Below are 15903 nucleotides of genomic sequence, written 5' to 3' on the forward strand. Positions count from 1 at the left end.
CTTGCGCTTCAACTGGAGAAATCCACTGATTTCTGCCGACTCCATTGAACAGTTCTTGTTCAAAGTTTGTTTCCGGAAAGCACTCATTTTGCTCTCGCAAATCACCCGTTAACTTCAACCAGGAATTTTGTAGTTTATGGATCGGTAATATTATCCATTAATCCCATTTAACACAATAAAAAGGCGATATACTGAGCAGCAACCCAGCAAAAAAAATGTGCTGCTACCAAATACTTACTTTCCCGTATCCTCGTCGCCAGCTGTCGTATCTACGTCCGATCGTCTCGGCTGTCACGTGAAAAGAGACCCCCTTCTCCCAAAGTCTCAACCACTCAAGGTATGCTATTTCTCGATTCCAGGGTTTTGTCATAATAAAGGTACACACTATAAGAGACAATGTTTATTGATGAGAGGTAATATGCTACACCCCCACTTTCCCCCACAATATTCGCCTGTCCTGATTTCGCTTGAAGCAACTCCTTCATATTTTTTCGCCCCACCATCAAAGCAAACAAAACATCAATCTGGTAATCTTGGTTACGATATTTTGTTTATTATTTTTTTCAAATTTGAATAAAATATCTTGATAAATGTTATCACAAAAAGCGGATACGGCTGCATCAACAGTTGGCAGATCGAGTAGCTACGACCAATCCAGCGCATCCAATCTCGCGTTCACGAGATCGAAATCACACCTTGCAAAATTATACTCACTGCGGGTTGAATTGGACGATGATGAATGTTTAGCAGATCGGATATCAAATCTTAACACCAGCGGCTTATGATGCGGGTCGACTTTCAGCATAGCAGACGGCGATTCAAATAGTACCATGGAGTCCTCGTCGCTCACAAGAACAAGGTCGAGCAGCTTACCGATCTCGTTGACCAGATCGTTGATTTGTTTGAGCCCTTTAGAAAGCAAAGACTCAACTACGGCTAGTTCTTGGTCGGTAGTCGCGTTGATTGGCAAGAACCCATTCACATCCTCATCAAAATCCCAGACTAGATCAGGCAAGTTGTACTCGCCCATGACGATTATCGTATCGCAAGGAGCTGCCATGTCAAGAAGATGTTGTACGGATTCAGCACGGATTTTCTAAATTATCATGTATAAATCGAATTTATTTATGGAAAATTCGAAGTTTTTTGGTGAAAAAATTGACTTATTTATTGCAACAGTTAAATTATTCATTGCATTTTTGACGTTTTTCATTGCTCAAAAATCAATTATTTATGGAACCTTTTGATTTATTTTGCATTTTTTTTTTTATTTGCTTATGGAATTTTTTTTTTATTAAATACTGCTTACACCCCTGTTTCTTCACTGGGACTTTTGGAATTATTTATGAAGAATGATCACTTTCTTATGAGTCATTCATAGTTTAGCCTTTGAAGAACATCATTTAAAAACAAAAACAGCATGTTTCGTGGAATGTATCACCTTCTAAATGATAAACAAAATTTGCCGTGCGTTTAATCATGTACTATGCTCGTAAAAACCTTTGTCAGTGCATAACTGTTAAAAATACCACGTCCAGGTAATATGATCCTTTATTTTTCGAAGTGCCGAACTTAACACAATTTAACTAAATTTTAATGGATTTGTTAGTAAGTTGGCTATAGCTTATAATAACTTGTCGATGGAGAAAAAAAATCTTCATTCACATATGCATTTTTTTTTTCATTTTAGCCGAGTTTGATTTAAAAAAAAAGAACTAAAATAAAGTTCAACATGCAACAATCCGTGGAGTGCCCGAGAGACTTTATGTTTGATTTAGCCAAATTTAACTACAATAACGTCAGCAACCTATTACCTAACTATGAACCAATAAAACATGTTGCCTGAATCTTAAACAGAAAATCACAAAATAATACGTTTGTGGCGAAAAATACAATAATTAAATTAAACATGTTTGCGCTCGTTTGACGAATCGTGGAAGACACTTTGTTATCATACTTTGGAAAAAAAAATCATCAAACTTCTTCATGGTGTGCCTTCAAAACTCCAGATATTTGCCTTGATTCCAGTGTTTGCTAAAGTGGATGAATTCCTTCTTGAAGCAGACAGTGAGGCCATGCGACCCAATGCACGTATAGCATTTCCGGTTTTCTGAAATGAAGAAAACATAAAATTCATAAATAATTGATCTTTGTGAACTGTTGATTATTTTGAAATGAGTTTAAGTATTTTCGACAAAGTAACTTTTTGTCATTCTCAACTACTTAACCTAATTTACAGCTCTCTTTTTTCTAGGGCACTATGTAAACTTTTAATTTGTTGAAACTTACCTGCCACTTTCTTCTGACAATAAACTTTTTCAATTTATGGGTACATATTTTTGAATTTCCTAAAGCAGAAGAATCCAATGACAGCCATTTAGTTTGTATGCATTGGCCGGCTGATAGTCTTTCTTCCTTCCGATACAGTAGTAATCCAGATATAAAGTCTTTAGCTTCTTCGGAAACGATGTCAAAAGCATCATCATCAAAATCATATTCGGCTCGAGTTATGTTGTTGAATGTATCTACGTCAGTTTCTCCCATAAATGGTGAAAGTCCGGATAGCAAAACGTAACAGATGACTCCAATACTCCACATATCAGACTGCAAGCCTATAGGTTCATAGTTGATAATTTCGGGAGGAACGAATTCTGGTGTCCCGAGCAATACTCGAACAGATTTGTTTTGCGCTAATTGTTGAGCTAATCCAAAGTCAATAATTTTCACCTAAAATTGAAAAAAATAAAACATCGAACATTAAGTTTTATGAAAGCAGAGGAGGCGTTTTGCGCCTTCTGCGCCAACACCAATTTGTTATTCTACGCTTTTATTATTATTGTTGGCGCGGTAATTGCGGATGGTTACCCTGAACAAGTGACAGAACTAAAAACAATAGGTGGATTGAATTAACGGTCGAGCAATTGAATTGCTGGCGGAGATTTTGTAATCATTTGATTAAATTGGGTTAATCTTGAAGATTTTAAGCGCAAATAGTGAGTGGAAAGAATCACTGTGAATTGTGAGAACCTTTTAAATTACAAAATAAATTATATTGTTAATGAAAAAATGAATAAATATGTATAGTTTAAGCAGATCCCCATATACACTGTGAGTTTTGATCTACTGTGAAAACCACCCGAGCAGAAGAGAATAGCAAATTGATAACAACAGAATCACAAAGCCTGTTTTTCTATCATAATTTGTTATTATTAACTTATGATTATTATTATTATTATTATTATTATTTTTTTTTTTAATTTGAACATTTGAAGAAGTTGCATAGTGATTTAGTGAATTTGAAAGAAGATGAAACACATAAAGTGTTTTTTATGCACGTTTAAGTTCGATCGCACGTGGTTCGGAATAAGTCAAAAATTTTCGTGAAATCCGTTCTGACGAGCGATTGGCAAAGGTGCAAACTTCAACCTCACAGCCGCCCATCATGGATTCGGCACCACTGTTACCTCCTGATTCATGACCTGGATCTGGCGAACCGGTGCTATTTTGGTCAAATGATGTTCCCACGGAAGGACTGAAGGCTAATAGTACAACTGCTAGCTGCTACATCGAACAACCATCGGATGGCAGAATTATTATTCCGCCGGAAGGAAGCAATCGGAAGGCGGAGAAACACCAGACACGATCGCATTCATTCCTTCAATTGAGGGTAATTGCTGAACGGGTACAGTGACGAATTTGGCAAAATATGAAACGTTTTGGAGGAAGTGCGTCGTTGACAGAGGATACCGGACATTGAATTTGGATTTTTCAGAAAGGAAATTGTGCATGCTATGGACGATGGTGCAACCAGATAATTTGGTGAGTTCGTTCCAATGTGGAACAGATTTTTAAGTGAGCCATTACTACACATAAGTTTTATATAGTTTTTTAATAACCCAGTCGCTTGACTTAACCATACTGAATTCCAAACCATTTCCGTACCAACATCTCATCTCCTTTTTATTTACGAGGGCGTCGGTGAGTCGCTGGCATCTCGATAAATAAATATCACCCACTCCATACTATCCCTTCCTATCCACACAATGTATTTCTTATCGTTTCAGAGAGCGAGCAATGGCGCTTAAACCTAGGCTTTTTAGCCAGGACACATGGTCCAAATGCCTGTGCCCCAACCCGGAAGCAAAAAGGCCCATGGAGTGACAAATCTCTTAGCTACGTCACTCCCAACGTTGGTGTTTAAATATACTAAAACACTTGCACTCACACCAACACACCTACACAATCTGAATCTTGCCGCATCACTCGCTTATAGTGATTCCCCAATCATCCCATTCCAAATATCCAACTCCTTGACACCTATGGGAGTGTCGGTGAGTCGCTGACCTCTTGTAAAGTAGGTGTCATATCATCACATCCTTTCCTATCCTCGTAACGGAGAAGATGGGCGTGGCCGGCAATGGAAGTTCTCATGTCTTTTTTACTTCAACCTCTGATTGGATAGCTGTTCCTTCCCAAATAGCATTCCATAAGCAATTAGAATAGGAGTATTAAAGTTTTAACATGACAACTTTCAGTATGCAATCTACGAATTACTCCGTTACCACGCAACGCAACGCAACGCAACGCATAATTTGTTATTATTAACTTATCAAAATTTATCTTTTTAATAACATGTTTTATTGGCCAATCTTATTTTGTTATATTAAAGTTTTTGAGATATATCCACAAGATAACATTTCAATAATATATTTTGTTGTAGAACATGTTTAGTTATTATTCTGCTATACCCGAGCAGGAGGGAATAACAACAGCATGGAGAGCTGTGTTATTTGGGTAAAATAACTGAATAATAGAAACTTGGTTTTATGATTATTATATGCCATTTCAATAAAACTTGCATTTGCATTTGCATTTATGATTATTATATGCCATTTCAATAAAACTTGCATTTGCGGTTGTTATCGGAGAGATTTTTTTTGTAAGCAAATGCACAAAACTGTCAGGCAATGCTTAAATCAACAAAAGATTCCGTGGTCGTAGTATAGATCAAATAATGCTGTGATAAAACCGTTAGTTCTCATGTTAGCTCATGAGCTCAGTTATGACCACCTCAGGAGGGAGAAGAAGAAATGTTCTGGAACACAGTTTTATCAGAAAAATATGTCGCCTAGCCGGGATAATTGATGTAAGTACTGAAAAATCTTTGAAACTCCGCTATATTGAAAAAAAACCTTATTTGCACTCAATGCCTCCCAGAGTAATTTATTATTATTGGCTCTTTATTATGGGGATTTTCAGCCCGAGGCTGGTTCATCCCCAAGCTCCCAGAGTAAATCAAATGCATTCAACTTCCATTTAATGCACAGTTTGTGTGGCGAACTTAGTTTTTGTCATTCTCACAGTCACATTCACCACCCGTGGAATGTCTCCTAACATTATATAGTGTTTTTCATCATTTGAAGTATTTTTACTCATGTTATTGGTGGGATTGTGAAACAAAGGGAGTAATTTTATATTATAAGTATCATAATTAACATAGTTATGATTTTGATATCATAACAAATTATAATTTCCGATTATTATCAATAACAAATTAATATTAAAATTTGTTATTAAAATATTTTCCTAATTCACTGTTATTAAGTTGTTATTGAAACTAACATAACAAATTATTAACATGGATTTCCAAGAACATTTTTTTGTTATGATATTTGTTATTTTGCCGTTTATGACAGACAAGTTTATGACATAATATGTTATGTTAATAACTTAAAAATAATCGTTTCTATTATTCAGTTATTTGAATCTAATCTAATCTCACACTAACGCAGCCACTATTTTTTTAACACATGGTATCATCATACAATAAAATTACCTGAATTCCCCTGAAACAAAAGGTTTATTAGCAGTTAAAAACGAAACTTAAATTAAAACAAAAACATTACAAAAATACATCAAATTTTAATTTTATGCTACCACTTTAAGCAGTAAAATAGCAAGATTAAAATTTGATGCAATGTTGTAGATCTTACACCGTAACGCACCGTTTTAAGGTGATCTACCCACGTTACGGGATCTCCCATGGATCCTAAAGAAAGACATAAAAGTAGTTGCGAAGCGATTTTTTTTTGTATGAAACGGTTTGTATAGGGAAAATTTGACTTTTTTAATAAGGCATCATTTGATGGTTCAACATTTTTGAAAATTTTTAATCCGTATTTTATCAATTTCCCAAAAAAGTTGAAAAAAGTGACTTTTTAGGTGAAAAAGTGACTTTAGTGACCTGACCTTGAAAAAAGAGACTTTTTAGTGACCAACCCAAAAAAAGGTGACTAACCCGAGTAGAAGAAAAGAGCTCAATAATAGCATATTTTGATATGGAGATCAAAAAGTGATATGGATTTGATTGACATAAGAGATAAAAGATCTAAAAATAAAATCAAAAATTTACTCCTGTAACATCATCATCAAATCATATTTAGATTTTGTAAGATCTAACCAATAGCAGCGAGCTATTCGTATGATCTTGAAATATCAAATTTTGATATTGTTCAGATGTTCCAGGAACATTTTTTAGATATTATTTTCAGATCTTTTATCTCTTATATCAATCAAACCAATATCATGTTTTGATCGTCAGTATTTTACCTCTACCCGGGAAGTCACTAAAAAGTGACTTGCTACCAGCCCTGATATCGAGGGTACGCTATATCGAGGGTACGTTATATCGAAGAATATCTGTATATACATCAAAACCTCTTGATAACCTCTTTAAGAGCGTTTCCCGGCTAAGTGGACCACTCTCGGAGAGGTTTTGCAAACCGTTTTAACACCTAGTTGAAAAATTTCCCTTTCTCGATTGTTGTTGTTTTTTTTTAACAAAAACTATGACAGCTCACGATGAAAAAAGCTTCTTCGATGGCACGTAAAGTTCAGGACGATACATCATTCATAAGTAGAAGCGGTCATTTCAAAGTAATATTTTAATAGTTATTGTGTTGGTAGGCTTATGCGCATTCAATTTTACCGTGAATATCGCAGAATCATATCGTGAATTGCAGAATCATAAAATTAATGCGCTTCAAAAATAGTGAATATTATCATCTTGGAATGAAATAAATCAATTTGTTTATTTGGTAAAACTATCTCGAATCACAAGAAAACTCAACAGAGAGAGTTTATTTATGTGAGCATGTTGTGGAAATGGTGACAAACTATCAATTCATTGCTAATTTAAGCAAAATTAACTTTTTTCCATTCACGTTAGCTAATTCTTCAATATGGCGACAACCATAATCAGCGAAAATAAAACGAAAGCAAGTTTACTTTTATGATGACCGCAATAATCCTAGCAGTGTCGTAGTTCTGCTTTTCCACCAGCAGATGTCGTTACTAATCGAACGGATCGCCATCTGTTGAGAGTTTTAACAGTTTTATTGTGGTAATAATGATTGCCAGAAGGTTTACATATCGGAAAGTTTTGTTTACTTTTAAAATCTGTCTTTATGGATATCTTCAAGTATACTATAAAACATTTTATCAATGGTTTTCATAAAAGCACTCATAAAACTGCGAGTTTTAATTATTGCTGTAATAAAACCCTGATAAAAATCAAACAAAACCAATCAGCAATGAAATTGTTACTTGGGTGTACCGTCAAATGGGGTAACTTGCAACACTTTTCGACTTTGAAGCAATATTATTGAAAATCTAAACATTTGAAACATCCTGTGAAGCATCGTGTACGCTAATTACCCCGAGTAGAATACTATGCAGCACTTGGTTTACCAAAATACGTTGCCACCTAATCAGGAGGTGCGAAATACATGCTTGTTGCAAGTTTCCCCATCTATGGGGTAACTTGCAACATAGGGCATGAATCTAAGTTAGCTATCATTAAACAGCACTAACATTCTAGTATTAAGTCGTATTGTAAATTTTTGATGTTATGCATGAAACATACCATGAAAAGATGTACACTAACCAATTGACATATATTTTTTCATGAAAGGATTGATAGTTATTGCAAGCAAGAGTATGTAACAATCCGCTCTGTTCACGAAGATAACGGCTTAAGCGCCACCCTCATCTAGAAGGACCGTTACCTCTTTTCAAAAACCCGGTATGAGATCTCCTGCTCAGGGCAGGCCAAACAGTTTAGCAGAACTTCTTATCCCAACTTTGACCCAAACGACGCGACGCAAATAAACCAAACCAATTCAAAAAAAAACTAAAGAAAAATTAAAAAAAAGAAAAAGCTATTATATTGGAGGACTCTCCAGGACTGATCGGTAGTGATTCGAGTAACTTTAAGCTCAAACAAACTCGTTTGTTTCTTCAAATTACGACCACGGTCTGGTGAGGTGATTACTAAACTCGAAGTAGGTAAACTTTATTCTTAAAATCAACGAAATTCAAAAAAAAATAAAAATAAAAGCAAATTTAATGAGCTCTACAATCTATCCGTTTCTAATTGTTCCTACTTTTTCAGATTTATTCTTAATCAGAACAAACTGGCTACGGACCGTGATGTCACAATCAAGCTCGTCTTAAAAGCAGTTCGAGCTGATTCAAATAATCGAGCAAATTTCTTCTACGTTGCGCAATTGTAAATATTCTAAATGGTCTGACCTTATTCTTCGGCGAAAAGCGGCTCCCACGTCGGACGATGTCGAGCAGATCCTCGTAGACGGTCGACGGACTATCGATGCGACGAACCAGCCAGACGAAACACGTGGTTGCTTCCAAAAAAAACGTCCAAGAGCCAACTCGTGCGTGGGCGATATGGGGTGAATGCGTCCCCAGTATTGGTGGAGCTTTCGAGCAGCTGTTGCGTAGCTCGCTTCCACGTGCCTTCTGTACGATGACTCGAGTTCCTCGGCTTCCTGGTTATCACCACAATCGAGCACGTGGCGCTCGACAGGCGGACGAACGGTTGGATGACCGCGACTGGTTCTCGTCTTGGCTTCGGTTGGGAAAATCCACCCGGGATAACCCCAGATAAACCGCCAAAGTTTTCGGGGCTAGGCCTGTTCAACGTGGTCAAACTTTAATGCTCGCTCAAGTCCAATTACTCACCAGCTTACCTGATCGGCTTCTTCAACTATTCACACTTCAGAAAATTCTCAAGTCTTTTCAGACTATTCTAGGTAACTCACTAAATTTACTAAAACAGAACAAAAATATAAATTTAATTTGAATATAAACTCTACTCGCGCACTTACTTCGACTTTAGTTCGAAATAAAATCAAATTAATTATACTTCCAACTTCAGATTGGTATAACACTTTTAACGATCTTAACGATCTGAGCACTCCACCAGTAATGATAGAACGAGCGCGAGACGAATTGGGTCGAGCTAAAAAATTAAGACGCAATAACTACCTCATCGTGTACAAGTGCGTACTATTGTCTTTTTTTAGAGGTCAGTTTTGGAGAGAGAAACCTCATCTACACTAAGAAAAATCCGCATCTAGTTTCCATGTGCCCACACATAGAATTTTGCTATCAAGCTTTGCACTCGAAAAATAAATGCATCGCACATAAATTCAAACTACGCATTTAGAATATAAATGCTGCTGCAAATATTTTCCATCTGACTATTAGATTTTATGTGCAACCTTGCGTGGAGAACGTTTATGTGCGCGCATATAGATTGTAATAATGGAGTGAGATGGATTTTTGCCAATAAATATGTGCGGATTTTTTTAAGTGTAGAAGTTTGATTTTCATTGGCGGTACATTATATGTATTGCAGACTTTCCTAGGTGGAAATTTCCACGACTCACCGTTTTTAAATATTAATTTGGTTTATTCGCCTACGGTTATGCATTCTTATGTGCATTGCTCGACACGATTGCTATGGTCCACTGCACGAAAGTATGCTAACCTGCTTACTCTCACCGAAAATTTGACGTTTGAGCGGTGCCGACACCTCTCAAACGTCAAATTTCGTGTGAGAGTAAGCAGGCCAGCATACATTCGTGCAGTGGACCATAATGATATAATCTCATACCAAGTTATTTTAGAGGGTTTCTTCTATCCAAACATAGGTGGCTTGAATGTTTCTAGACATATGGCATGAAACGCCTTTCATTCCCGAGTGTAATAAAATACAACAATGAACATTAAATAGGGTTACAAGTATATCGTTTAGCAACAGATCTCACGTTCATCAAACACAAAATATATATGATTCTCGTGACTTAGCACTCATTACAAAATGTCAACAATGATTATTGTGAGTCATCTTCAAGTAGTTTTCAGTTTGAAGTGGTGTTTGGCAATTTCAGCTAAATTAACATGATTGAAACACACCTATTCTACTTTGTAAATGTCAAACTCGCTAATTTGGATATTAAACTGAAATAATTTACTCCATCTAGGTTCAGAATTGATGTTGGTGATTGCTTTACAGCGTTCATAAACAAAAATTGAACTTTTAACATGATGAAACATGAATGAAACTTCAAAATGTGGTATTTCCTAACAATGTTTGAAGGTCACGTGCAAAAAAAATTGTAAAAATGAATTTTCATTTGAAAATGAACGCGTTACGTAATAAATGATCCATTTTGATTATTTCTGTCAAATATATCGTGAAATGAAGATAAATAATAGAAGGTTTCGTCAAATTCAACTGTTGCAAGTTACCCCATAGTGGTTTTCGAATATGATAATGATTTTTTGCATTACTTAGTCGATAAGTTTATCAAACTTTTATCGTTTAGCTAAGCTTACTATCAGGTACCCTAACTGCAAGCAAGGTCATCAGACTTTCGCACTTACCATAAGGGAGAGGTCAAGCACGATTTTCATACTTGTTTTTATGGCATAAAATGAGCAATCCGTTTTAACAGTGTAGCTAAACCATAAACAAAGAAACAAAGCTAATTTTTTTTACTAAATCGATCTTTGATACACATAATCTCTATAACCGAAATAGTAGGGCATACTAGTTTTCATTATTATTAGAAAATGCTTCACATTTAGTATATGCCATCGTGTTGCAAGTTACACCGCTGTTGCAAGTAACCCCGTTTGACGGTACACAGTCGTTCATTGAAAGAATTATTATGATTAAATTGACTACGTCTATAATTTTATTGCCCTAACCAATGCTTGCAGTACATCAGAGATGCATTTCAACCCAAGTAACAATTTTAATTTTATCGAAGTTTTTTTAGCGATTCAAAAACCCTAACCATAAAACCATTGATGCCGACTTGAAGGTCCTCTCGGGCTCTTATATGCCTCCTATGGTCCACGTTCTGGCTAGTTGGCCCAATCTTATTATGATCTACAGGACTTCGTATGCAAATCGGCTTAGGATTTCGGGTTGTATCATAGTTTTATCGTATCCCCGGTACAACCTTCTAAATAAAAGCATCTTCTGACTTGTCAAATATATGTTTTGTTTTATTATTCTGTTGTACCAAACAGAATGCGAACGACGCGTTTGATCGCCTTTCAGGTAGCATTGTTCTTCCTCTACAAGTGGTTGGGGAAGCGTTGTCTGTACGATAGGCAAACAGTTTCAAACAATAAACAAATCGCTTTCGCTCTTCGTACATATGTACAACAGAGATGGTTATATTTGCGGTTTAGGGGAAGATGATATAGATCGATGAGATTAGAATTGAACCTTATGACAACTAGGTTGTCGGGTCATTAATTGGCTCGGTAGCTTAGTTGGTAAAGCACTTGTCTAGCGAATAAGGGTCGTGAGTTCAAATCTCACCTGAGCTGTGGATTTTTTCCCAATTTAACCAATAATTTACACATCTGTACATATGTACGTTGAGTTATTTGAAATTCATAATTGATCACACGGATTGGTATTACCGAAAATTTGCACTTTGAGTGAGTCGTTATTTTTCACTACCAATGTTCGATCGTCAGAATAAATTACCGTCAACCCCGTTTGACTTGCAACACTAAATGTCTTCTGTCTATGTTTATCAACAAAACATAAAAATCTGTCGTTCACATACCAAAACTCAGTTGAACTATAAAGTGCACATACAATCTGAGTAGTAGCCACGATTTTTACTTTTATGAAAATAGTTCCAACAAAATATTCATAAATTTAACATTAGTTTGAAAAGTTACAAAAATGTGAGCCTCGAATCGTTGCCTGCAAAAGAATGAAAACAAAATTTCCCAAAAATTATATTCTATATGCGGATTCTATACATAATGAGCTATATGAATTTCCATTTTACTTTATAAAAATATTACAATATCTTTGTTATATTCATATGTTTTGAAATATTGTACCTAGGTGACTTGCAACACTCATTTTCTTAACAATTCAATGTCCACAAAAACGAAATATGCTTGTTTAACTAATAATTCACCAGCAAAAATCTGAAGGATCATCATATGAACTGAAAAATACTTTAACACTTATGTTAAATTAACAATTAGTAACTTGGTGTTTTTGAGCCCAGTATTTCCATATAAAAATTCACAATTCAATTTCCTATGTAAAAACAAATGCAAAAATAAGTATGTCAGGCCAAACGATATCACAATAGTAGCAAGAATACTGCTCAAATATGCTTGAAACTAAAAATTAATATCTGCGTGTTTGAACAGGGATTTACAGGGTGTTGCAAGTGTTAGCACGACGTCTTGTATCAAAAACGATCTTTTTCGGATTTTTCAACATGAAAAAAAAAATAAATCAATCTATAACTTGTTCACTCTATTTTATAGAGGGGCCGGCTATTAAAACTATTACAAATAGTTTGAATTTTAAAATTTACTTTAATCAACATTTTTTGTTAGTTGAAGCTGGGAAGTTTTGCAAGTCACCCCGTCAACCGAAATCGCTCATTTTTGTACAGCTCACTTATTTCGACTAGTGGATCACTTTCCACATGGGAAATCATATTCCGGAGACATTTTTTAAAATTAGCCCCACCCTACTAACATGTATAAAATAGGAAAACTAATCTGAATTCCAGATCAGCATACCGTCAAACGGTAACTTGCAACACTCATTGCAAGTCACATAGGTACAATATTTCAAAACATATGAATATAACAAAGATATTGTAATATTTTTATAAAGTAAAATGGAAATTCATATAGCTCATTATGTATAGAATCCGCATATAGAATATAATTTTTGGGAAATTTTGTTTTCATTCTTTTGCAGGCAACGATTCGAGGCTCACATTTTTGTTACTTTTCAAACTAATGTTAAATTTATGAATATTTTGTTGGAACTATTTCCATAAAAGTAAAAACCGTGGCTACTACTCAGATTGTATGTGCACTTTATAGTTCAACTGAGTTTTGGTATGTGAACGACAGATTTTTATGTTTTGTTGATAAACATAGACAGAAGACATTTAGTGTTGCAAGTCAAACGGGGTTGATGGTAATTTATTCTGACGATCGAACATTGGTAGTGATAAATAACGACTCACTCAAAGTGCAAATTTTCGGTAATACCAATCCGTGTGATCAATTATGAATTTCAAATAACTCAACGTACATATGTACAGATGGGTAAATTATTGGTTAAATTGGGAAAAAATCCACAGCTCAGGTGAGATTTGAACTCACGACCCTTATTCGCTAGACAAGTGCTTTACCAACTAAGCTACCGAGCCAATTAATGACCCGACATCCTAGTTGTCATAAGGTTCAATTCTAATCTCATCGATCTATATAATCTTCCCCTAAACCGCAAATATAACCATCTCTGTTGTACATATGTACGAAGAGCGAAAGCGATTTGTTTATTGTTTGAAACTGTTTGCCTATCGTACAGACAACGCTTCCCCAACCACTTGTAGAGGAAGAACAATGCTACCTGGAAGGCGATCAAACGCGTCGTTCGCATTCTGTTTGGTACAACAGAATAATAAAACAAAACATATATTTGACAAGTCAGAAGATGCTTTTATTTAGAAGGTTGTACCGGGGATACGATAAAACTATGATACAACCCGAAATCCTAAGCCGATTTGCATACGAAGTCCTGTAGATCATAATAAGATTGGGCCAACTAGCCAGAACGTGGACCATAGGAGGCATATAAGAGCCCGAGAGGACTTTCAAGTCGGCATCAATGGTTTTATGGTTAGGGTTTTTGAATCGCTAAAAAAACTTCGATAAAATCAAAATTGTTACTTGGGTTGAAATGCATCTCTGATGTACTGCAAGCATTGGTTAGGGCAATAAAATTATAGACGTAGTCAATTTAATCATAATAATTCTTTCAATGGACGACTGTGTACCGTCAAACGGGGTTACGTGCAACAGCGGTGTAACTTGCAACACGATGGCATACACTAAATGTAAAGCATTTTCTAATAATAATGAAAACTAGTATGCCCTACTATTTCGGTTATAGAGATTATGTGTATCGAAGATCGATTTAGTAAAAAAAATTAGCTTTGTTTCTTTGTTTATGGTTTAGCTACACTGTTAAAACGGATTGCTCATTTTATGCCATAAAAACAAGTATGAAAATCGTGCTTGACCTCTCCCTTATGGTAAGTGCGATAAGTCTGATGACCTTGCTTGCAGTTAGGGTACCTGATAGTAAGCTTAGCTAAACGATAAAAGTTTGATAAACTTATCGACTAAGTAATGCAAAAAATCATTAAGGAGACTCACTAAACAGTTTAAATTGCAGCGTAAGCCATGAATTTCGTTTATTTGGAATGTTTCATGAAATAGCGAATGAAATAATCAAAGATTGCCTTGGTGATCACGACGTTTAATCAGAATAAACTTTAATAAGCGGTTTACGCTGTTAAGTGAATCCCCCTATTATAATATTCGAAAACCACTATGCGGTAACTTGCAACAGTTGAATTTGACGAAACCTTCTATTATTTATCTTCATTTCACGATATATTTGACATAAATAACCAAAATGGATCATTTATTACGTAACGCGTTCATTTTCAAATGAAAATTCATTTTTACAATTTTTTTTGCACGTGACCTTCAAACATTGTTAGAAAATACCACATTTTGAAGTTTCATTCATGTTTCATCATGTTAAAAGTTCAATTTTTGTTTATGAACGCTGTAAAGCAATCACCAACATCAATTCTGAACCTAGATGGAGTAAATTATTTCAGTTTAATACCCAAATTAGCGAGTTTGACATTTACAAAGTAGAATAGGTGTGTTTCAATCATGTTAATTTAGCTGAAATTGCCAAACACCACTTAAAACTGAAAACTACTTGAAGATGACTCACAATAATCATTGTTGACATTTTGTAATGAGTGCTATGTCACGAGATTCATATATATTTTGTGTTTGAGGAACGTGAGACCTGTTGCTAAACGATATACTTGTAACCCTATTTAATGTTCATTGTTGTATTTTATTACACTCGGGAATGAAAGGCGTTTCATGCCACACGGAAAAATATTAAAACCCAAAGAATAAGTTTTAAAAACTCAAATTTGGCTAAACTGCTTTTAGTTTTAACTCAAAGTTGGGTTGTTTTCTCCCTCGCCCTACCGCAATGTTGTCGAAAACAAAGAGAGAAGCACCGACGCATCCGCTGCTCTTCCGTGGAAGAAGCCAAATTTGGGTTTTCTTGAGTTAACCCAAATTTGCGTCATTTGAGGCCTCCGTTGGGTGAAAATAACTTACCAGTGGGTTAATTTTTTTTGCCGCTCTCAAACGAGAACTACTCACTCACCACTTTCGCTGTTTGACGCAAATTTGAGTTATTCCACGGAGGACCGGGATTGCGTCAAAACAACTTAAATTTGGGTTGATTTGTAGTTCTGTGCATATGTCTAGAAACATTCAAGCCACCTATGTTTGGATAGAAGAAACCCTCTAAAATAACTTGGTATGAGATTATATCATTATGGTCCACTGCACGAATGTATGCTGGCCTGCTTACTCTCACACGAAATTTGACGTTTGAGAGGTGTCGGCACCGCTCAAACG

At 35.5% G+C, this 15903-nt stretch overlaps 1 protein-coding gene across 1 annotated transcript in view; it reads right to left on the reverse strand.

Moving 5' to 3' along the window:
• Positions 1-1533: 1533 nt before the first annotated feature.
• Positions 1534-15903, reverse strand: part of LOC109622002 (myosin light chain kinase, smooth muscle) — a gene marked incomplete at its 5' end in the record, with an annotated part of 78146 nt that continues 63776 nt past the window's right edge. Inside the window, 2 exons of the mRNA XM_062848133.1 lie at positions 1534-2110; positions 2290-2727. Coding sequence (XP_062704117.1) covers positions 1985-2110; positions 2290-2727 — 564 coding nt within the window. The remainder of the gene's footprint in view (positions 2111-2289; positions 2728-15903) is intronic.

This window comes from Aedes albopictus, chromosome 2 (genome assembly GCF_035046485.1).
Source record: "Aedes albopictus strain Foshan chromosome 2, AalbF5, whole genome shotgun sequence".
Taxonomy (NCBI): domain Eukaryota; kingdom Metazoa; phylum Arthropoda; class Insecta; order Diptera; family Culicidae; genus Aedes; species Aedes albopictus.